The 25,997-nt window shown below is 31.9% G+C and overlaps 1 protein-coding gene and 1 long non-coding RNA gene across 2 annotated transcripts; both read right to left on the bottom strand.

Moving 5' to 3' along the window:
- LOC126745136 (uncharacterized) lies at positions 1 to 24,297 on the bottom strand. The gene is made up of 4 exons (XM_050452862.1): positions 24,031 to 24,297; positions 23,874 to 23,970; positions 14,963 to 15,523; positions 1 to 573 (listed from the first exon to the last, which is right to left on the bottom strand). Exons 1-4 carry the CDS (start codon positions 24,156 to 24,158, stop codon positions 88 to 90), a joined length of 1,272 nt encoding a protein of 423 aa, XP_050308819.1. The 5' UTR covers positions 24,159 to 24,297; the 3' UTR covers positions 1 to 87.
- LOC126745137 (uncharacterized) lies at positions 2,978 to 4,437 on the bottom strand. The gene is made up of 2 exons (XR_007663437.1): positions 4,055 to 4,437; positions 2,978 to 4,001 (listed from the first exon to the last, which is right to left on the bottom strand). It is a non-coding gene; the product is annotated as an uncharacterized LOC126745137 (long non-coding RNA).
- Positions 24,298 to 25,997: the final 1,700 nt, after the last annotated feature.

The raw sequence follows: 25,997 nt of genomic DNA, 5'->3' as shown, positions 1-25,997 counted from the left end.
TTTAAATTAATATAAAAAAATAGTCATTTATTTTCACATACATACCATAAAATTATATAAAATTAATAAAACAAAAAAAAAGTTATCTTAATATCGTCCACTCCTAAAGGGTTGTTTATGCGTCACCACTGAAACATCTCCAAAATCACTGACGTTACTTGTATCGATCGATAGATCCGACTCCATCAGTCTCCGCTCGATCGATTCATCAACCTTATTATTAATACGCATCTTATGCCTAGTCACAACTTCTGGTTTTACCAACTTTTTAATGCTGTCTGGTAAATTTACTTCCCGCACTACAGTTTCTATTCGGGTTTTCGCTGGTTTATAAATCACGGAGGGAATTTCCATATTCACAAAATGCTGGGAAGGAATGTTTTCTTTTAAAGATGACGCCGTAGAGGGATAAAGCGTTTTGGGAAGAAGTGAAGGAGATTTGTGTAGTCTTTCGTTTGCGGGTACTTTTATTAATGGGCAATATTTCGGCGAGTGTTTTATATATATTCCCACCGGACTTACGATGTTTTTCAAATTTGGTCTTAACGGGCTCTTTGCAGGCTTTGCTGGTACCTGAAAGAAAAAAATATTGATTACATGTGTAATATATACCGGGTGGTGCGTCGCCGAGCGGAACATAGGAAATCCCATGTAAATTTTAAGGGAGTCAATTATTGGCTTCCCTGTACATTTTACAGAAAAAATGTAAGATAACTTTTTGAAGAGACCAATCTGGCAAACCCTCGTGCAAATTTTCAAAAAATTTTATTAAGCGAATCTTGAATTATTTAATTAAATGTAATTGCAAAATTACCAAATTTTCGGTTCAGGTAAAACCAGACACCAGCCACCAGCAAATAATTTATTATAAGGCTTTGTCAAATCTGACGTACAGCCGAATATAAGAAATTTTTTTTTTCGTTTTATCAATCTCACAACCATACATTCAAAGTAAGACACGTTAACATTACTTTTTGATCTAAACTTTTATTTAATATAACGATGAAGTTAAACTAACAATTATTATTATCGATTAATAAAAAAATAATTTTTATCATACTTAGAACTTAATTAAACCAATAGCAGTATCTGAAATATTTTCAATTTATTTTCCCATGAAGCGTATCTGGTCCATTTCAACCATTAAACCTATTGTTAGTAGATTCGAGTCCAAAGACATTGCAATAAATAATTGTAAATGTTTAACTCAGAAGATCGAAAATAGATCCGAAAAAGGAGAGAACAGAACTCTTAATATTTTACTAAGTGTTGAAAAATAAATTAAAATAAAATACAATAACTTTTTTAAAAATAAAAGAGAATTACATAAAAACATCAATTAATCAAATGTTCAAACAACCCCTTATTAACAGCTAAACAATATCCTAACCGATCATAAAATTCATTTCTATCATCATAAGTTGATATTGGGAAATTTTATTACATTCTAACGAAATAGCGTTTTGTAACTGGTTTAGATTCTCAAATTTTACACTTTTATAAACGACACTTTTTAAATGACGACACAAAAAGAAGTCAGGTCAAAGTATCCGGTACCGTGGACCAATAATATTGCCGTTAAAAGCATTTTCCAAGCACTCTCAAACCATACGGGCATTATGGGCCGGGCAACCATCCATTTGGTACCAGATCATTTGATCTTCCTGAACAACTTCTTCCAAGGCGGGTCCAATTCCATTTCGGGCAAAGTTACGTGCTGATTATTGCTCTTAAATGTTAATTAGGTTCTGCTCTTCGTTGTTTTGTTTTTTTTTTAAATTATTACCTTCATATGCATAAAATGTTGTAATAATTCAAAACTAGTTTAGTAGATTTGTTAAAATATAGTTTTGTCCATGGAATATATTATTTTTGTGACAATAAAGCATATTTTGATTGATTTGATTTTCTTTGGCTATTTTTAAACGCAATAATGATGAAAAAGTTTGTTTTGCGTTTAGGACAACAACAGAAAACATTCAAGTGTAAGAAATTGAAAATCAGGACGTTTACGATTTTCATTACAACTTCTATTTGGAGTCAAATGTGCGTTACCGGGTGGCCCAAGGTAAAGAACACTACAATTTTCTTCTTTTTAAGCAACACAAATGCGATTTGGTCTATAGGTATGTTACGTAAACGCACATTTTTTAAAATAGGCTTAGAACATTCAAAAGCTAGAATTAGTAGGCAACAAATTTGTTTGACTTTAACAGGAGCACAGGAGCAAGGGTGTATTTTGTTTATATATTCATCGATTGTTAAAAAAAAATATTTTTATCCCTAAAATCGCTTATAAAAAATTTGAAAGGGCAACACCGCAGGAACATTCATTAGAAAAAGTGCATTTTATTATATATTTTTGAAAAGGTTAAAAAAAAACTTGGGAGTCAATAAATACAGGATGTTTCATTAAAAAAAACATAAGTTTATAAAAATGGTAAATATGTAACCAAAATTATCAACACCATTACATTCTACGGAAAGAAATCTCTAAGAATGTTATTTTTTACAATTTAATGTTACATTTTTGATTACAAGTTAAAGGATAACGGGGATACACAGAGGCTCCCAAAATGCTCTGCATCTTAAAAACTCAAAGGACCATAAAAATTATGTTAGCGGTATCCGTAAATCCGTAAAAAATCCGGTAAATCGTAGCTTAACAAACACGTAGCACACTGTCGCGAAAACTGCATCTCGCTAACATTCAAAATAATGGAGATAGCCTGGGAAAGTACCCAAAATAGGATATCCTGTACACTACATGAATAATAAATATAGGCAAACATGTATTTCTGCTGTATAACCATCTTTTTCAAATAACATTATTAAAAGATTTTTCTAAATATTTTAAGCAAAAAATATAAACATAAGTGAGTTGTCATAAAAAAGCAAATTTTTGCAAAATCTGATGGGTTTTAAGACATTACTGCTGTTGAAGGTCCAATATTCTGTAATATTACAAAGGACGTACTTCTTAAGGTAAAAAAATGTCTTTATTACATTTTTTCAAGTCTAGTAACAGATGCATGTTCCAAATACATTAAACTACACTGGCCCGCAAAATTAACCGGACAACGAGAATTTGGTTCAAATTCAATCCTTAATAATTTTTTCAGTATTTCATCGGTTTAGATAACTTTTTTGGCGAATTTTAGGCCGTTTTATTATCATCATTTTTTTATATCGAAGCTATAAAAATTTCCAATGGTTATTAAGGCGTTAATAAAAAGTCTAATTTTACTCTAAGCTTTTAAATACCCTGTGGGAAAAATGACAACTAAATAATGATTCTTTTTGCTGCATTTTCAAGTCCCAACTTTTCTAAATAACGTGTTTTTTTATTCATTTCAATATCTGTATTCTTAAAGAAAAAGCACTGACTTATAAGAAATATTGCAATAAAGCTTCGTTACCATTTAAAAGAAAATGGATATCGGCGACATTAAGATTCATAAATTTTTTCTAAAATCGGGTATTTTCCCTACGAACTTGAATAACAACCCTTATTTTTTCAAATATAGATTGAATTAAAGAAGCAATCGCATCTTGGAGTATTTGTTGCCACTTGTTTGTCAGTGCTTCTTTTAACGCACTTTTTTGCCGTAGTTCTACCTAACCTTCTTTCCAGTATATTCCACAAGTGCGCAATAGGGTCGAGATTTTGGGGGCCAGTCCAATATATGTACGTCAACATCTATTAAATATTGCCTTATTATTTGTGCTATTTTCGATCGAGCATTGTCGTGCATTAAGATAAAATGTTCTCCTATAAATGGCTTATGAAGCACCACATCCTAATGTATCTATCAGCGTTAATACCTCCTTGAAATGTAACAAGGTACTCCAATACGGCTCCTGTACGGGCTTCCAATGAAATACCACGCCACATCGCGTGAAACAAGACTCGTCTGTAAGAAGAACATTGCGCGATTCGTCCATGTCCCAATCTGCATGAGTTCGAGCAAACTCTAGAGGCAGCCTTTGATGACCCGCATCTAATAGAGGACCTGTAGCAGTCACACGAGCTGTTAAATTCTGATTCGCTAACCTTCTTGGTACGGTATCAGATGAGACATCAACATCTGCAAGTCTTCTTACTAAAGCGGAAGCAGATCCGCTTCGTGAAAAACTTGAAAATGAAGAAATCGATCCTCAACTGCGTTTGTGGCCATTCATCTTCCCTGTCCAGGTATACTTGAATAAGAACCAGTTTATCCTAACTTTGTATCGTACTGCGTGGATGGTCTAGCCTTTCTGCAATAAACCTAACTGGACGACCATCGTCTAGTAAAGCAACGGCTTGTGCCACTTCTGGGCTTATCGTTTTTAAATGAATTGCTTACGCAAAAGCTTCGAAACACACTTTCAAAAATAACTTAAGAACGCTTTATAAAACTGAAAAATGTACAGCCAAATTAAATCTGTAATTCGTTGACAACAATCTTTTTGACATGCCACAGTGCCATGGAAACTTCAACATATTTCCTTTGTCATAAAAGCCAACTTTGCAAAATTTTTTAAAACAAATTCTTGGTACTAAAGTATTATTGCATTATTTCCTTTAAGTCGGTGCTTTTTCTTTAGGAATACGGATCTTAGAATGAATCAAAAAACAAGTTGTTAGGAAAAGATGAGGCTTGAAAATGCAGCAAAAAGAAACATATTCAATGGTGAATTTTTTCAGAGGGTGTTTGAAAGTTTAAAGTAAAATTTAACTCTTTAATAATCGTTGTATAACAACAAATCACTTGGACATTTTTCTAGCTTTAATATAAGAAAATTATGAAAATAAGAAGGTCCAAAACAAAAAATCATCAAAATCAATGCAATACTGAAAAATTATTAAGAATTGATTTTGAACCAAATTTTTGTTGTCCAGTTAATTTTGTGGGCTAGTGTACGTTAGAAAAAGATGTTGATTATAGAAAACTAATACAAGATAGAAAAAAGGGGTACATAAACTAAAAGCTAATGAATCTGCAATCAGATTGCATACTACAGCAGCTTATACATGTCTCATTTTATGATTATTCAAGATTTTTCCACAGTAAAGATCTCCAGGGATAATGTTCATATCTATATTTGGATGAAACTGCATCATAAAGACAGTTGAGATAAAATTGCAGTTTTGTATCCTATCATAACCAGGTTTGTGATCCCATTCAATCATAAAACTATGTGCTGATAGATATAGTCGACAAAATTACAACTTAACAATTATTGGTATGTTGTCTTTCTTTCTCTGTAAGAATTTCAATTCGACAAGAATCTAATATTCAAGCCATTGAATCAATAAACTTTCCAGTTCCAAATAATTATTATTTACCATGTAATAGGTTTTTCAAACTCATAATGATAAAACCCTTAATGGATGTTTTGAGACAACCCTCTTATATCTATAATACAATTTTTTTTTCAAAAAATGAAAGGTGCATTCTCTAAAAATGATTCAAATAGAAATATCTAATATATTTCCTACCAAGTTAGACAATTTTACCCATTTATTACAAAGGCATAGAAAAAGATTGTAGACTAGATAGTCCAGCTTATTGATAGAACCTAATTATAAAGACTTTGCTAATGTGTAAGTCAATGAGAGTAGAAGACCATGGAGACCTTAGAATTTATAACAAATTGAACAAGAATTATCTAGTTCAAATATTTAAAAAATATAAAGAATATTGCACCATCAGGCGGGAAATAGGAAATCCCATGTAATTTTTAATGGGGTCAAATATTGGGTCTCCTAATTATTTTAGGGAAAAAATGTATTAGAATAATTCAAAGAACACCAAAATCTGCAACCAACAAAATACCTTTAATTAATGGTTTGTCCCTTTAGGAGTAACAACCAAAAATCTTTAGGAAAATTTGTTTTTATTTACTGCTTCATATTCACAGGCATACCAGCCAAAATTTATTGCCTTGACTGATGATGAACATCAAATAATTTTTCATAAGTTGCACTGCATTAAAATTCTACATTAAAAAACTCAGCTATGCCCTATTAAAGAAAAAATACTAATGGTAAAATGGTTTTACCAAGGCAATAGTTACCGAGAAATTTCAGACTTGTTTGCAGCTTTTTTCCAAAAAGGCCAATACCAAGAAAATCAACAGTTAATAGAGCTGTTACAAAATTTGAGCAAAATGTAATAGTAAATAATTGCGAATATGAGGCAAAAAATGAACAAAACAAACATCAAAGGCAAGAAAATAAAGAAAATGATAGAGACTTGCAGTTTTTTTACATGTAGAAGAAAATGAAGAAAAAGTACAAGAAATCTTGGAGATACTACATGGGCAGTGATCACACAACTGCATTTCGGGCTTTAAAAGAACAGAAATATTTCTCGTACAGATATGGAAGGCATCAGGAGCTTAAAATGAGGGATGAATTACGGCGGCAGTTCTGTTTGGATATGATGGAAAGGGCAAACATGGATGGAGATTTTATAAGAAATATTTGCAGATGAATGCACTCTTACTTTAAACAATGAACCTAAAGTTCAAAATTATCGATATTGGGATAAAGAAAATCAGTATAGATATGTAGCAACGTGAACTCAATATCCACAGAAAGTTAATGTTTGAGCGGGGACTTTCGGACACTACATTTTAGGACCATTCTTTCTCAATCGAAATTTAAATACAAATTATTACTTAGAACTGCTTGAGGAAAAAATTTGCCGAGTTTAAATGATCTTACCCGGGAAAATCAAGACGTTTGCTATGAAATGGATGGTTGCCCGGCGGCGTTTTTACTAAATATACTTAACGCCAGCACAAGCCACGCCTACCGAAGTACATCATCTACGACATACACAGCGTCAGCGCATCCGCGGTAAATATACTTCGCTCCACCACAACTACGCAATTTCGCCCCTTTTAATAATTTATTGCTTTTATTTGTGCCTGCAGTGACTTATTTCACGCGTGACTTATTTCTCCTGTTGCCACGTGTTTTTTATATGACAGTTGTTTTACATGAGAAATTGAGTGAGCAGTTTTGATTTATTTAGTGGTCATAACAGTGTCGCCTATAATAGATTGCGTAGATTATTGATCTTTATTGGCGAAATGGAATCTCGGTTGAAATAATACTTAAGATTTGCATGAAAAGGACGCGATTGAAGTAATTTTATTTGAAGACATTACAAAGTTTCAAGTTCGGGTTCGAACAAATCTAAACCGAAATGAAGAAAATATTGGTTTTGATATACAGTGTGGGAGGTGGATTAAAAAAGTCAGCGAGGGTACCAAAACATAATGGATAGTGCGAAATTCTTGGCCTAATCTCAAGCTTATGCTTTACCGAAAACTGTTCGTTTGTCATCACTCAAACTTTAACAAAATCAAGACTGCAAATAGAATTCGTAGTAGGACTAGAGTTAAAGGAAGCGACTGTAGTGTAAGTATCGATATTAAAATCAAAAAGATCAATCGATTAATTAATTATTTATTGGTGGTTCTACTAAAGATTTTGCAGGGTTAGCACCATGCATTTAAATCATAGTTTAAAAAAACTAAGAAACACGTTTTTATAATGCACTAAAAAGTATAAAATAATAATTTAAATATTTATCGGCTAGTCCATAAAGCATAAGGTGCTTTTTGGTTACGTAGGTATCTTTGAGGAATATAATACTTTTGGTTAATTTCAATTAATAAAAGCTCAAGCTTTTTGAAATAGCCGATGAATATTACAGGGGCGGTTTGGGGGTTAGGAAAGTGGTTAAGACTAGTGATGTGAGGGTAAGAATAAATTATTATTTTTATCTTCCAGGCATTCCCAAGTTTTTTGCTTTTATATAAAATATGTCTAAAAGAAATTGTAATTTTTAATTTTCTAGGCCTTTTCTAGTCTTCTGGTACCAAGTGCCTGAAAAAAATAATGACTTTTTAATCTTCCAGGCACTCGCATAGCTCCTGGTTTAATGTGCTTAAAATAAATCATAATTTTTTTGAATACCTAATGAAAAAATTACAAGAAAATTTGAAAACATGAAAAACAAAAATAACTAAAATCTTATCAAAGTAAAAAAAAATTGCAATAAATTACGTTTGTATTTACATAACCGATGTAAATACAAACGTAATGAGTTGCGTTTTTGCCTAAAAACTAAATAAAAACTACTTTACCTGAAGAGCCGCCACTGAATATTAGAATATATACTTTTTATTTTAGTTTACATCTTATTTAAATAAAAACACTATGTAAATGTACCACTTTCAGATTAAGTTTCAACATAGTCGATAATTACGATACGGTAAATACGATATTGAATGTGCAGAAGCGTTCAGCTACTTAAATGTCAGATGCCACTAGGACACTTTTCTATAATTACTTTGATGAAGGAATGACACCAAGTGCCGCAAAAAATTTGCACGAAATGAAACTTTTGAGTGCAAATGCAAAGCAAGACGTAGCGGGTTGGGCGCCCACAAAATTGGAGGGATACCTTTAGCTTGCTTGTTACATTCTGGTCAGACGGAAGAAATATACCGCCATGCCTTTTTATCTTTACGAAAAAAAACTACCAAATGGGTTTGGAGGAAATGGTTTTCCAGCGGTTTTTATGACGGATGATCCGCAAGCTGAAAGAAAAGCTTTGTCGACTGTTTTCCCAGAATCTCATCTATTGCTATGCTCGTTTCATGTTTGCCAATCGTTTATGATGGCGTTTAGGGCGATTTTGTACGCAACTAACGAAATAGACGTCGAATTATTATACAAAACACTGTTAGATGACTGCAAATATTATAGCCTGCTTGTTGAATATCTTAAAGCATACTGGCTGAGATGCACAGAATGGTGCCATTTTTATCGAAAACATCTTCTTTTTAGAGGCCACAATACTAATAATTATGTCAAAGCGTCAATAAGAGTTTTTAAAGATGTAATGTTACAAAGATGTAAAGCCTTTAACAGTATTGCGTTGCTCGAATTTGTGGTTAAAATATTAGAATCGTACCATACAAGAAAAATGTTGAATTACGCAAACAACAGAGCAACTCGGCATGATATTTTGACGACAAATTTAAAGGTGCCGCAAGTAAGCTACAAGTGCAAAGCATAGATGAAGTTACATATAATGGAACCTTATCAACTGATTCCCAGGTACTTTACACGGTTAACATTAAAGATGGTTTCACATGTTGTGATTGCTTTATTGAATCTGGCGGTGCATACTGCAAACATAATAATATATGTGCCGTAGAACAACATGCTGGAGTACTGACAGAATCGGCTCCAGTTTTAACATCTGATGACAAAGTTGGCTTACATTGCTCTTGGTACAAATATACCAGAAAGAAATTTCTTTACATGCATGCGGCAGAATGTAGACGTCGAACAGTCAAATGTTAAGTACGTTGAGGGTCCTGTAGTCGATACTTCTAGTGCGAACATGAATATGGGTATACATAAGAGCGCCGACAATGGCGAAACCATGTGTTTCACCCCTGTAACAATCTCTTTAAAATCGCAGTTTGATCCAATACTAGGCCTGACAGAGAAAAATATTAACAGTGACAACCAAAACATTGTGGTTAAATTTATAAAATCTTTAGAACATATTACGACTGTATCTCAATTAACAAATTTTTACGCTATAAAAACGAATACAACACGACGTATAGGAGTACAGCCTACAGCTATCAGTCGTCGAAGAATACATAATAGGCTGAGCGCTGGAAAAAGAAGAATACAGTCAGGCCGACCGTCCATCAAAGAATCTACATCTATTCAAAAAAAGAAACGTACCAGTGTTAAGGGAAAACATGATCTAATTAAAAACATTAAAAAAAATTTACCAAACGCTAAAATACATTAATTTATATTTTTCACTTTGTATGGCTTATTCTATAATTTATACAAATAAACGATGATTTTACTAATTTTATTTGCATTTTAAAAACTTTATGTGAAAAATACCATTATATTCGTGTATTATAAATCTTAATTACGTAGTTGTGCTGGAGCGAAGTATATTTACCGCAGATGCGCTGACACTGTGTATGTCGTAGATGACGTACTGCGGTAGGTGTGGCTTGTGCTGGCGTTAAGATATTTAGTAAAAACGCTGCCCGGCGCATACTACACTTGCTGTCCGGAAGTACCTAAATAACGGTTTCAATAAGAATGTTATTGGCCTGCGACACCTAATAAATTGGAGACCAAGGTCTCCTGATCTCTATCCCAACGACTTTTTCCTGTAGGGCCATTTAAACAAGAAAATTTACAAGGTTAAGAATTATCCAAATCTCGAAGAGTTAAAAAATGCGATTTCGATGGAATGTAACAAAATTCCAGTTTATCAATTAGCGAATGTTAGAAATTAGTTTTACGACTGTTTGGGTCATTGCTTAGCGGCTTACGGAGGAATATATGAACACTTGTTATAACAATTTTTTAAATATTATTATCAAACACATTTTCAAATTTATGAAAACAATTAAAAATATGCTCCTGTGTTTAAAAAAGATGATTCAGCAGATATCCAAAATTATAGACCCATTAGCTATTAGACCCCCATATAGCTATTCTGTCATGTCTAGCAAAAATACTTGAATCCAAAATATGTAAGAATATTTATAGCTTTGTTAGAACTAAGGTCAGTAATTACCAACATGGTTTTTTTAAGAATAGTTCAACTGCATCCAACTTGGCTAACATAACTCAATTTATTGCTGAAAGTCTCAATAAAAAATCAGAAGTGGATGTGGTTTATACTGATTTTACTAAGGCCTTTAATATATTATGATTATATTAACTACAAGAATACAGGCATGTATGAGCTGTATACTCCCAAATTGGTGATAATAAGTAAATTCAATTTAGTGAGCCTGGAAAGGCGAAGAAAGTTGGCACGTCTGACATTTTTGTCCAAATGAATTAGAAGCAAAATCCCAGACAATCCCAATTTGTTGGATATGATAGCTCTTATTGTACCTGTGTACCGAACATGATGTCCATTGCTATTTATTGTGGAACATGCTCGAGCCAACTATTACCTAAATTCTCCTGTAATATCCATATGTCCCCTCTATAATAATTTGGAAAGTGAATATGATATTTTAATTCCTCATATTTTAATAGTATAATAGGAATACTGTAAATTATTTACTTGCTTCGTAATTTACTCTAAAATTGGTTTTTTACTGTAGTTTGTAGTCTTAAAGTTTACAAGTTTTTTTAAATATTTCATTGTTTATATTATAATAATTTGTGTATGATTGAACGAATTTTCAACAATAATTCAATATAAATCATAATTTTATTATAAACTTTTTTAAAGCTATCTTGTTGGTTGCAGATTTTAGTGCTCTTTAAACTACTCTAATACATTTTTTTCTCTAAAATAATTAGGAAAGCCAATATTTGACCCTATTAAAAATTACATGGGAGTTCCTATGTCCTGCCTGGTAGTAACAACACCCTGTAGTGCCTAGTAAACACAGATCACTTTTTGTTGTAACATAGCTCGTTAGGGTCAAGTGGGGTTATTGTAAAAACGGGGTAAATGTAAAAGGCGTGTTTGTCAAATAGCCGCGGGCTTTAAAATGTAGATGGTGCTTCTGCAGCAATGTTTTAACCTTGGGCTATAATGTACATGATCAGGTTGCATTTGTATTTCGTGGGATGAGGTTTTAACGCACGTGTTTTTGAAATGTGTCGAAAAAACTAAAAATCGTTTTATAAACGTTGAATGTTTTTGTAAAAATTTTGAGTGTGTATTGATTAATACTTATTCTAAATATTTTTAAAAGGTAAGTTAGCCATCTTAGTATCTGACTAGCAACAATTGTGTCTTTTTGACAAAAGGGTTTTTGTATATTTTTGATAATTTACAATTACCCCAAAAAAATTTTTGTTATGGGGAAATTGTAAAAATAGATTCAGGGTAATTGTAAATAACTGTTTTTTTCTCAGAAATGCCTCGCAAATATACGAAGAAGCGCCAGGGACCTCAATATAGCAGAGAAGATCTAAGAAGAGTTGTGGAGGATGTTCTCAATAAAAACAAGACATATCAACAAGATGAAAACTTTTACGGTGTTCCCAAATCCTGTATTTTTCATCGAATTAAAGGACGCAATATCTCTGTAGATAAAATAGGTGCTGGGCGTCCATCAGTGTTGTCAAAAGAAGAAGAAAAAAAGTTGGTAGAGTGTATTAAAGCTCGTGCTAGGATGGGTTATCCCTGTGACAAAGAAGAAATTAAGAATATTGTGGCTCAATATGTCGAGATTTCTCAAATTAAAAATCCCTTTAAAGATGGTATACCCGGAGACGATTGGTACTACGGGTTTTTAAAACGGAATCCCTCAATTTCATTTAAAAAACCGGAACTACTAGAAAAATCAAGAAAAGACGCCAAAGACCATGAAGTTGTTTGGAAGAAAAACCATCATTTATTTTTAACACAGATGAAAGTGGATTTGGTACTGAACCACACAAACTAAAGGCATTAGGAGAAAAAGGAAAATATAAGTTTCCTTAATTTTTAACTAACATTTTATTACCTTCCTTTTTGGTTTTAGCTTTAGTACATGTCACAAGAGGATCAGGCAGAGAATCCATTTCAGTGTTGGCAACAATTTGTGCAGATGGTTTATTATTTGCCCCCCTATATACTATTTAAAGGAGCAGCAGTTCAACCAAGATGGATTTCAGAAAAAGCTTACCCAGGGACCCTATACACTACTTCATCCAATGGTTGGATGGAGAAACCCCAGTTTTTTGAAAGGTTTTCTACAGCTTTTGTGCAAGAGGTTAAGAATAAAAGAAGGACATGGGACACCAAATCAAACAGCTCTTTTAATGTATGATGGGCGTAGTTCTCACATAAGCTGTCGTATTGTAAATGCGGCACTTGATAACAACATTTAAGTTTACAAATTTCCGAGTCATTTGACTGATAAGATCCAACCATTGGATCAATGTGTCTTCGGTCCAGTGAAAACGGCTTGGCCAAAAAATTAATAACCTTCACGAAAAAACAAATTGGTAAAGATAACATAAGGTTATCATAATCCCAATTTGTTGAGTTAATAGGAGAGGTTTGGAGAGATTCTATGAAACATGATAACATCGTTAAAGGTTTTATTTCTACTGGCACATTTCCAGTTGATTCAACAAAACTTCCTGAGGCACATTTTAATCCTGTTTTGCTAAGAAGGTATAAAGAAAATCAGCTAAAATCTAAAAACTCATCCACACCATGCACTAGCCCTACACAATTTACAGAAAATATTGAAGAGCAATCTCCGAGGCAATCTCCTATTGAAAATCTTAAAATATTAAGTGTAAATAATCAAGCCAATAGTACCTTAGAAAACAGCACACTTGATATAAATTTGGAAAAAAACGTTTCTAATCTCTGGTCCTGAACTTGCTATTCCTTCGAGCTCTACCCATAAAACTCCAAGTAAAATAATAGATATTTTCTGTCAAGCAATGAATACCAGCTACGAAAAATTAGAGGTTGTTAAAAGAAGACTTAATCCAGTACCAAGATTAAAATCTGTAAAATACGGTAAAATACTTACTAATGAAAAAGTCATGGAAAAAATGAAAATTATTGAAGCTCAAAGAAGGGAAAAAGAAGTCAAGAAAAATAAGAATAAAGAAAATAAAGATTAAAAAAAAAAAACAGAAGAATCAAAAAAAGACAGGGAAAAAGAAAAATCCAATTGAAACTGATTCAGACAATGAAGACCTCGATGAAAACAATACAAATTATAGATCAGATGATTCTGATTTTCTGGAATGTTGCATAAAAGAAAATTTGAAAGAAGTAGATTATGAACAGCCAGAATGGAACAAACTTAAATCCGGCATGTTTTTAGTGGTAGACTTTTTGGGGGGCCCAAGGAAAACAAACCATTATCAATATGTAGTATGCATTGAACAAGTATCTATAGATGTGGGGGAAATCTGTGTCAATTGTTTTGGAAGAGAAGATAAATATTCTACTGTTTTTGCTGCTCGAGAAGAACCAACTACAGAGATTGAGTTCAGCTCAATAGTAGCAATTTTACCAGACCCCAAAATTAAGTTGGAAAAAAGAAAATTGCTGTATATTTTTCCTGGCTATGTTAGTGTATTTGAAAAATAGACCATAATTGGGCAAAAACTGAGTTAACTAGAGTTAAGTTTTTTATTTTTCTTTATGTTTTTTTAAGAAGTGGCTTTGTAGGCATCTTTTCTTTAATAAAAAGTACTTTCAAATGTTTAGTATTATTTAATGGTGTATTTGTAAACATTGCACATGGGGTAATTGTAAATGACTGATCTTGATATAAAACTACCATAATGTTAGTCAAGGAAAAATTATTATCGGCCCATTTGTTTCCAATTACCCTTTGTTTTGAAACATTATCATCCATATTTAGACTAAAATTAATTTACATTTACCCCAAATATCAGGGGAAATTGTAAATAGCACCGGGTAATTGTAAATGAACCATAATTCCATAAGACTGCAAAAAACTTGATGGAGACCATCTTCGATCAAAAGTAAAGACTCTAAGGAAGGCTATAATATATTCTATGATTTTCAAAGTATTTACAAATATATTTAAAAATATTGACATTTATAAAAATTGCATATTTCATTTACAATTACCCCACTTGACCCTACTGAGTGACAAAACAAAACTTGCCTACTCCATTTTATACTTTTTCTTTTTTAGATAAATAACATTAATTTACAGTAACATAAATAAATAGGAGCCAATATTTTTCTACAGTTCATGGCTTATTAATATTAATTTTCTTTAAATGGTAGCAAAAAAAATCATACACATAGTTCAAAGCACATAAAGTTAATATTTAAGTCTTAAACATTTTGAGATACTCATAGATAAAAGAGTATCCATAAGCCAATTTAGTCTTAAGAGACTAAGAGTGCAATAAGATATAGGGGAAATCTTATAAAAAATCACATACCTTGAAAGCTGGCTCTCTCATATCCTTATTTTTTCCAAACAATTCCTTAGCATTTACTACTGGAGGCCTAATTTTTGATTCACCATATCTAAATAAGGATTTACCCACTGACATTGGCATTTTTTGGCCTATTTTAGGTTTATTTTCAACTTTTTGAGCTGATTTCGAATAACTTTTAGTCTGTAAAGCTGGATAGTAATCTTCATTTGCTTCATTAGTCAAAAAAGATCCAGAAATTGGACTAGAAATTTTTCTTTCTGGTAAATTTTTATAAGGGTCTTCATATTTATCATCTATGCTTGTATGTTGGAGGTTTGATGATAAATCTTCAGTGGAATTAGTAATGTCTGTTGTTTTCTTATGAGGCATGACATAATCAAGCCCATCACTCATTAGCAATTCCAACTCTTCAAAAGTGTGATCTAGTAGATCTGAAGTATCAATTTGTTTGTTTTCTATGATTTTTTTGGAATCTGCATTATCTGAGCTGTCATCATCTGATATTTCAATAATATTATTTGAGGCCGATTCAGAGGATGATTGGGAAGACTCATGAACCTCCTAAAAATTGAAATTATGTTTATAAGATATATGAGGGGTCTAGAATCAAAACCCACTAACTCCACTTTATGTTAAAATTGGGATTATAAATGAAACCCATAGTAAATTTTCTTTAGAATCAATCTGTAAAATCCATTTTTATCAAATCCCACTAAATGATAAAGTAATTGCAGTATCAAAGTTGCTAGCGGTGCATTTTGGAGAAGAGTGGTGAATGAATGAAGTGCTAAATTTTTTCTTAAATCTAGAGTTGCAAGAAAATAATTTAGAAGACATCAAAGATGAAAATGATGAAACAATTGGACATAGTTATGCATAACGCGACCAAGCGCCAAATTCGAATTTTGGGTATTATTGCGCCATCTAACGGCCAAAGACTATATTTATCTACAAAAAAATTCTTGAACGCTACAAATTTATAGTAAGGACATAATTTTAAGTTAAACTAAGCGCCAAACGGTTTATAACACTAGATGCATTTTGCATAAAGCGACTAAATGCCACGAAATTTTGCATTACCGAACCAAACGCCAAGATACTTGGTGCTTGGTTTAGTATTGCAAATAGAAAAATATAAAAAATAGATCCCTAATATCATTGGCCTCTTGTTTGTATTCTTATTTTTGTATTATTTTGGATGTGTCATTTAATGCACTAACGTCTGTTAGTGCACATGCAATTTTAAATTAGTGTACAAGGAAACATCAGAGAGCCCAATCTTATTTTCGAAATATAAAGAGATTTTTTTTGAGTAATTTTAATCTTAAGAGAAAGCCACTAAAAAGAGACACTTGCAATACTTGCGACAAACTGGAAGTTTTGAAAAATATGACAAATCTTTGTCATTCAACAAACTATTTTATATTATTCATATATTATTCATAATTCTTTAGAACAGTTTTAAACCGATCAAGAGATTGTGATTCCTTTATTTCTCGAGGAAGACTATTAGATTTTTGAAAACCCTTAAAAAACAAAGAATTCATGGTACTTCTAAAATTTGCTATTGGAATAAAAATATCACTATTGCTTGTAGGGTAATCATGGACATTTCTATTAAAAGTAATCACCCTCATGCCCCGATTCTGAAGTTTCTGAAGTCTGTTAGTCTGGTTTATATTAAATAAATACTGCACTGAGGCACAAAAGTCAAAATGTGGTTGAATGATAGTATTATAAACCATTAATTTAGATTGATAAGATAGACTTGTTGATATTCTACTAAAAAAGAAAATTTTTTTTGCAATTTTCTTTTCAATGTAATCACAATGAGTTTTAAAGTTAAGCAAATTATCAAGTTGCAGACCCAAATATTTCATATATGTTACAAATTCAATTTGTTCATTGTTAATTAATAATTGAGGACTAATATCCACAATTTTCCGATATTTATACTTAGATGTAAATATTATTGCTTTAGTTTTCGCCACATTTAACTTTAACTTATTAATATTTAAATATAATGATATCTGTGACAATACCCCATTCATTTTATCATTTAGCTCAATTTTTTCAATGTTTGAAAATGTATAGTTATCATTAATGTAAATCAAAACACCACCTGTATGTCTGCTGTTTGAGTCACACCTAACACATGTATACTTTTCAATATACAATTCGCTATCGTCAATGTCTGTTGTTGTCCGCGTTTCACTTAGCAAGATAACTTTTGGATTAAAAGACGCAAAGCTCTGTCGTATTTGATCTATATTTTTTAAAATACTCTGTGCATTAAGGTAAATTATGTCTGAGGAAAAAAGTATATTAGATGTTACTGCCAGTTTTTTTGATTTTCATTTTTGTCCACAATAGTTGGTTTATTGTTGACAAATTTAATTATTTTGTTAGTTTGACCACCTTCAATAAGCTTTTGTAACTCTGCCTTGATACTTTTATAGTAGTCCCTTTGCATAATTGTTTGGTCACTATTTATCCGAACACCCAAAATATTTATATGATTCCTATTCTTTAGCACACTTTTTGCATCTTCCTCTGACTCCAAAATAACTTTAATTGGACGAATCCTATCTGCCGCAAATTTACCAAGTCGAAAATTTCTCACACCATCCTTGTTAAAATTAAAATTCTTCAATATGTCCCTGATTGTGCTGCTATCCTCAAGATTCCGTTCTGTCTGAGTTTTTGCTTTTGACTCATTTACATTATAAATTATAATATTTTTCGCCCTATTCTTTCTTTCCAACATCTCGTTTATTAAATTTTCTTGATTGTTTTTATTATGGTCAGAAATGGAATCCATTTCACACCTCCCAGAACTAGAAGACTTAGAAGAAATTTCATTTAATTGTTCCATTTTGACAATTCGTTGCTCGAGCTTTACAATTTTTCCTATAATGTCAGAGTTTTGTGTTTGTACCAATGACTCAAGTTCAGTAAGCCTTTTAACAATGTTCGGAATGTTAAACATATTTTCCCTACATGCAGGGCAGACAAATGGCATTACTCTATTAGCCATTAATATGACTCTGACTTCTGATGCAGATATGTTTCCGAAAGTCTTACAGATAGTCCTTTTGCATATATCGCAAGGAAAACCAAAAAGTTCAGATTTGCTTTCTTTAAAAACACATCGCTCTTTACATTTAAAACAATCTGTGTTTCCTCCCATATCTGTATTAAATATTAAATAGTAAAATCGGCAAAAATACTACCACAAGTAAAGTGTAAATACAACGATGGAAAATAACGTTAACGTGTGATTTCGCACAGTCTGAAAACTCCTAAATATCACCGACCGCCGTTGAATATTTAAACAAAGAATACTGCTTGCATTCCAAACATTTATTTTTTGAAATTATAAGATATTTGATCAGAAAGACATATCGCGACGTCGATTAGCAAGTAGGAAAAATTATTATGCGTATTTTAAGACACAACACAACTGTACTGTCCAAAATTAACCACTTAAAAATTTTAAAAATCGTGCATTTAAAAAATCGATCTTTTGAAAAGTCTCAAAACTTACAAACAACAAAAAAAATTTTTCAAAACTTGAATATAATGATTTTTTCAAAACAAAAATATGACATATCTTGTCTTTTTTAAAAGACAGCTCTGGTTATATAATTTGGGTATCCACACAGGAAAAAATAATAAAGGGCATTTTTATTTATGGCTGGAAGGTATAGGCTGGTAGAGGGGCTCAGGAAGTGGGTTCCTGTTTACTTCGGCATGTAAGAGAAAATGCTGATATGGCTGCTTGTAAACATGTTATTTTATGGTCAGACAGCTGCGGTGGCCAAAATCGCAACATCAAAATGGTTTTATTCCTTATGACAATGTTTGAAGTTAATCTTTCAATAGAAAAGATAACGTTGCGTCTTTTAACATCTGGTCATAGTTATCTACCTAATGACACAGTTTTTGGAGATATCAAATGCGCATTAAAACTACAACAAAGATTGTATACAGTTGATGACTATATAAATATCATGAAATCATGCCGCAAGAAAAATCCACTTGTCCATAAAATGGAAAAAGAAATTTTTTTGACTACTAAAATCGAAAAAAAAATTGTTAATCGAAAAGTAGATGTGACAAACAATAAAATAAATTGGCTTCAATTTAAAGAAATCGAAATTCGAAAAGACAGTCCCTTCAGAATATTTGTTAAAACTTCTCTTAAGGATGAAACTCACCAGGAAATTAATATAGAAAAAAGGGTGGAAGACCACAAAATAAGGAAACTTCAAAAACCAACTTTAAAAATCTACTTTTTAAAAAATTTATGGCCAGATGGAAAGCCTATTCCAGAGAAAAAACTGGAAGACTGATACCAAAAGATGCAAAAATATTTTATAAAAACCTCGTAGGTGATCCAACTATTGAGGAAGACTTGGAAGGGTATGATGGGCAACCGGATTTTGACATTGAGGATGAAGCAGAATAGAATTATTGGGTAGCTGGTAATGTTCCAAAGAAATATGCAGTTTTTTTTTCTGACGTTTTAATTTGCTTAGAGCATATATTATTAGTAAATAAAGTTTTTAAAAGGTGATTTAATTTTACTCTAATCTTATTGTTCCTTTTATTTAACTAGCCTTTTATTTTATTTTAAAACTATATGTTTCGACTAACAGCCCTACTGCTGATTAGGTTTTCGATCAGCCGAAAATATTCTGGAAGGAAGGCTGACTCAAAATAAAAAGTTCCTGTATACGTGGCTTTTTTTAGAACTGTAACATTTTAAATAGTTTTAAATGTTTTATTTTAAATAAAAAGTAGGGCTCTTAGTCAAAATATACAGTTTTAGAATAAAATAGCTTTGCATGCGACAAATTTGGCGTGCGGTTCAGTTTTGTAAAATACCCAATAATATGTAAAAAGCATTACAAGACTAAGCGACAATTTTTATCATAACTTCTTTAATGTTTAATTTTTTGCTAAAAGCTTTTGTAGAATGATTTGAAATAGTGCCTTGTATATATCTTGCAAAAACCAGATCTTCATTCTAATTTATCTATTTTTAAGGCCACTTGAAACTTAATTGTGTTTTCCCAAAATTGTGATTTTGGCGCTTGGTCGCGTTATGCATAACTGTGTCCAATTGTTGAGACTTATTGTTTTCCTTACCAATTTTGTGTGGCACATCAACTATCCTATTTAATTTTAATTCTAAGAAAAAACTTGTATTTTTGTTATATTTTTTTGTAGTTCACATTTAAAACAAAAATGTTATTTTTTGAAATCTAACTTAAAATCTATTATTATTTACTATAATTTGTTACTGCTTTTTTTAAATACATTCACTAAATACAGCTAGTTTTACATTATTTAAGTATTTAAAAGAACTGTGAAATACAAATTGAAACACAACAAGAAAATATTAATGTTATAAAATATCTAAATTTTAAATATCGAGATATTACCCGAAATCAAAACCCACTGTATCCCTTTTGTTATTTTCAAAAACTGTTAAATCCATTGTTCATTAATCCAAGTAATCAACCTGGACTTCTAGATACTGACTGTGATAGGGATTCTTTTTTATAGATAAATACATAGAAGATGAACCTCACTCACATTCTATAAATAACATTGAAAATAAGCATGTAAAAAGTTTCAGTAGTTTTATTTTAAATATACAGTCTCTAAGAAATAAAATGGACGAGCTTCATCTTTTACTTGATTCATGTGATTTTCCTGATATTATATTACTGAGCACTGGTTAGCCTAACGAATGTTTCTTAATATCTGATTATATTCCTATATCAATTTTTTGTCGGCAACACTCCATACATGGAGGAACAGCTATTTTAGTTAAACAAACAATTGAAGCTTTTTTCTGTAAAATTAATAAGTATGATAGCTTTCTGTTGGAGAAGGTTTTTGAATTCTCCCTTTGTTTTTGTAAGCGATTTAATTTATATGTTCTTTGTGTTTATAGACCACCCACAGGAGATATTGGTATGTTCCTGGACAAACTTGATTCTCTATTATCCCAATTGTCTATACACTCCATAGTTATATTGGCTGGTGACTTTAATATTAACTTCACTGATGTAAGCTTGCTATCATATCATACATCCCTTTTAAGTATATTGGAATCTTATGACTTAAAGATGCATATTCCTTCACCCACACATATAACATCCTCATCTGCAACTACTATTGATTATTTGTGTACAAATTTAAATGATGTGTCATGTAGAGTACTCTCATCTGGTATTTCTGACCATGAAACCATTCCCGCTAGGATTCCATGCAACACTGTATTTCCTTCATCTCATTATATAGGAAGAATTTTCAGCAGAGCAAATTTTAATGCTTTTTCTTCTACTACAGCTTTGGTTAATTGGAATGCAGTTAAAATGGCACCTGACCCGTTTACTTTGTTATTTTATGTGCTATGTGACAAGATCAATCAGTGTTTTCCTAAAAAGAGGCTTAAAATAAAAAATAGAAAACCATGGGTCACAGCAGGCCTCAGAACTTCAGCTAAAAACCTCCGTTTTTTGGCTAAGTTGTGCAAGTTTATAACTATGGCAAACATTATTCTTTATCATCAGAAATATCGTAGTCTATACAGAAAGACGATAAAAGCAGCAAAGGTTAAATATTATAGTGACTGCTTGAATATGTCCTCAAATAGGCAGAGAGAATGTTGGTCAATTATAAATGACTTTAGGCATTCTCACAAGAAAGTTTCAGAACCAGAAGTAAGATCAAATAGTTTGAATGATTATTACTGTCATATTCCTCATTTATTGCTCAAGGATGTGAATACTAATATTGATCCTTTGCATTATATTCAACAAATGTCAGTTCAAAATTTTTTTTTCTTTTATCCTGTTAGCCTTACTGACGTTGGAGATGCAATTAAAAGCTTAAAAAACCATAAATCAGCTGGAGCTGATGGGATATCATCAAAATTACTACTTCTTTTGCCTGACTCAGCATTGAATGCCTTAGCTTCTGCCATAAACAATTCCTTTCATAATGGCATCTTTCCAGCATGTTTGCAGGAGACAGTGGTTATCCCTCTTTATAAGGGTGGAGATTTGAGTGAGCCTTGTAATTTCCGTCCAATTTCTATATTATCTACCCTCTCCAAGATAGTTGAAAAAGTTGTAAAAATCAGAATTTTGTCTTTTTTGCAACACAATTGCATTTTATCTGCAAATCAGTTTGGATTTCAAACGGGAAAAGGAACTCATGACGCGGTTTTCGGCTTTTTGGAGAGTGTCTATGTATCCTTAAATTCTGGAGAGTCCGCGGCGGCAGTGTTTTGCGATTTATCCAAGGCATTTGATTGTGTAGATCATGGAATACTGCTGTCTAAGCTCAATAATTATGGCTTTAGAGGTGTGGCATTGCAATGGCTGGAATCCTATCTGTCTAATTGTACCCAAAGAGTTACAGTATCTGGATGTTTATCCGATTCCAGATCCCTTAAAACTGGAGTACCTCAGGGTTCAGTGTTAGGACCACTATTATTTTTGCTCTATGTAAATGATTTGGGTTCATTAAAACTGCAGGGCAAAGTGGTTCAGTTTACTGATGATACCACCATTTTATGGAATCATAGAGATTCTGATAATGTTAGAGCCCAGGCTTTTAAGGACCTTAAGATTTTATCGGAGTGGTGTGCTGCAAACAGGCTTGTATTTAATGTGGGCAAAACCTTTATGGGATTTAAGTGTGGGATGGGATTAACGTTCAGGGCCTTATGTTTAGTGAAAACTCCCCCTTGCAAAACAAAGAAAGCTGTAAGTTCCTTGGTATTACCATTGATGGTCGCCTTCGCTTCTAGGATCATATCCTAAATCTTGTATCAAAATTATCCTCTGGATGCTTTGCAGTAGGAATGACGGGACATGAACTGGGAGCGGTAGTAGCACGTTCAGTGTACTTTTCTCTTATTGAGTCCCATCTTCGTTTTGGCTTGCCTTTTTGGGGTTTAAACAACAAGGGATTATTAAACATAATTTTTGTGATTCAAAAAAAGGCAGTTAGATACCTATGTTCCGCTGGGTTAAGAGATTCTTGTAAACCTCTCTTTATATCTCAAAAAATCCTAACTCTTTTTTCTCTTTTTACCTTAGAAACAGCTACTCTTATTCATAAATGTCCTAAACCTCCCTCTAACACTGGTCATATGACTCGCCAGGTTAACAATTTTCCCTTACCAATCCCTACATCCTCCCTCACCAAGAACTCACTTATATACCTTGGCAAAAAAATTTACAACCATGTTCCTCTATGTATCAGACAAATTTTAGAAGTTAAAAAATTCAAAGAGGAATTAAAATCACTTTTATTATCCAGGGCATATTATAGCCTTGACAATTTTTTAATGATACCTTTTAACCTGTGCTCTGACATCATTTTAGTGTTTTAGTTTTGTTTCCAATTAAATAATTTGATTTACTTCTAAATTCTGTTTTTTAATCAAATTTATCAAAAAGATGCTTTTTTTTTTCTCAATCTGTTTTGTTATGATTAATTTTGGTAATGTGTGTAAATTTTATGGTAAAGTGTTTTAGGTTTTAGATGTTATGTTTGTTTGAAATTTAAAGTGAATTTGGAATTTTTTAGTTTTTAGGATGCTTGTACACAAGATTTTGTTGTCTTACATAATATAGCACATTTTCTTTCTTTCTTTCATTATCAAAATCCACTATCTCCTACTTTTCAATAAGAATAATAACTAGACTAGGCATAATTTAGATTTTATTTTTTACAAACAGGATTTCAGGAACTCTAAGTTATGTGTTTTTTTCATCTGAAAAATTTGACAATTTTGAGTTAGAGCGTTTTGATTCTAGACCCCTTATATAAAGATAGATATAAAAACTTAGAAGAAAAATTAGAAAAACTTAGAACTTACAAGACTTCTGGTCTCTGAACTAAATTCCATGGTGTCACAAGTGACATATTCAGAAGCACTTGATGTTGATGTCTTATCTAAATACTGATACCTGCAACTTTAAAAATAATTGAACATTGTTTATTTCAATCTTAATATACATTCCAGATTAGCTTACATAGATGAATGTCTTCTATCAATTGTGTCAGGAGAGTACCCTTTAATTCTTTTTATGGCCTCTTGTTTCGTTTTGATTGGAGGTTGGAAAACGACGCTATCATCTGAACTAAATTCTTCATCCGACATAATTCACAATTAAGAAAAAATATATTTTATTACTTCAAAAACAACTATAATCCGGATAAAATATAAAACTGGAACAAAAGCTATAGTTATACTATAACGAAAGTTATTTTCGTTATTTGTCAAATTTGAATTAAAATAACGTAACGTAATGTCAACAAAAAATGACAAGTAAGCAAAAAAATTAAGGTTCTTTTACATGTGTGTGAAGCTAGCGTCCGATCGATATCCAGCAACCAAATCGAGAACGCAGCATATGCCGGTTGCCAGCGACCAATTTATAGTCCGCGCTCCCTGTTATTTAATCAATATAATGCCCGTATCTCCTGAAATTCCCAAGGGATTTTAATAATTTTTTGTCCAGATATTAACAATGAATACCTAAATCGACTGACAATAGTCTCAGGCCTCTACAAACTAAGGTTTTGTTGTGAAAATTAATTAAAAAGTCAAATGTTAAAAAAATTAAAAAGGTTTTTAAACAAAAAAAAACTTTTTTCTATAAAAGATAATAAATATCTAAATTGATTTTAGATGGTTGCAAACCTCTACAAACGAAAGTTTTTTGGTAAAAAATTATTGAATTTTTAGATGTACAAAAAAAATGTAAAAGCTGTAACTTCCAAAACTCTCAAAGGATTCGAATGACACTTTTTTATGCAATAAATATCTAAATCGATTTTACATGGTTGCAAACTTCTACAAACGAAAGTTTTTTTGTAAAAAATTATTGAAATGTTAGATGTAGAAAAATATAAACGACTATAACTTCCAAAACTCCCAAAAGATTCGAATGAAACTTTTTTGCGCAATTACTAATATTTATTAGTAATTTCGCAATTTTTTTTATGCAACTAATTTATTATTGGTTGCATAAAAAAATGTCATTCGAATCCTTTGGGAGTTTTGGAAGTTACAGCTTTTACATTTTTTTTTGTACACCTAAAAATTCAATAATTTTTTACCAAAAACTTTCGTTTGTAAAGATTTGCAACCATTTAATTTCGATTTAGATATTTATTAGTAATGAGCTTGGAAACGACAATTCGATTATTTTTTAGTAAAAAAGAGCAGGCTCCAACTTAAATTTAGCAATTTATTTAAGTTCTCTAGCATTTATAGTTACTTCACAATTAATTTTCAAAGTTCGAATAAATACGCCATGTTTAATTTTTTCCTTATCAGCGCGGCCGGGATGAGACGTCACAGGCGCCCAAGTGGACGCGACGACCGACGCTGGCATGTCGACCGCGCACGCTGCCGCTGCTTTGTTAATATTATTATGCATGTTTTTGCTGTTGTTTGTGTTTTTCAAAATGTCTGCTCTAAAATCTGCTGTAAAATTTTTGGTTAAATCTATACTTTTTGGATATTACATCAAAGTGGGATGTTCAGTGTTTTGATTTAAATTTCGTAGGAAAAATAATTGCCAGATGACATTTTTGCAGATTTGGTGGCAAACAGCTCGTTTCAGGTGCGTGATTACAGGTCCATTCATTTTCCTTGTCTAAGAAAAATGCTTAGTTTTTGAAACACAGGGTGTCAAAGTAAAAGTTTATTTTTAATTATTTTTGAATAGAATTTATAGTTTTAAAATATTTACGTATATATAATGGGTAAGTTGTCTGACTGACCACGAACAAATCCCTGCTCCATTGTAATTAGTCAACAAGCGACTGTTGACGTGTTTTGTCAATAATAAAAGTTAAAAGTCAAAATGTCAACAAACAAAACCACCCTGTCAAAATAACGCCTGGGCACTAGGCTGTGGCTGGCTGGCTAGCGAGCGCTCTATAATACACCGTCGCGTCGCGTCGGCGTCTATGACGTAGCGCGTAATTG

Source organism: Anthonomus grandis, chromosome 15 (assembly GCF_022605725.1).
Source record: "Anthonomus grandis grandis chromosome 15, icAntGran1.3, whole genome shotgun sequence".
Classification (NCBI taxonomy): Eukaryota; Metazoa; Arthropoda; class Insecta; order Coleoptera; family Curculionidae; genus Anthonomus; species Anthonomus grandis.
The sequence above is the reverse complement of the archived record's forward strand: the minus strand, read 5'-3'. Positions and strand labels throughout refer to the sequence as shown.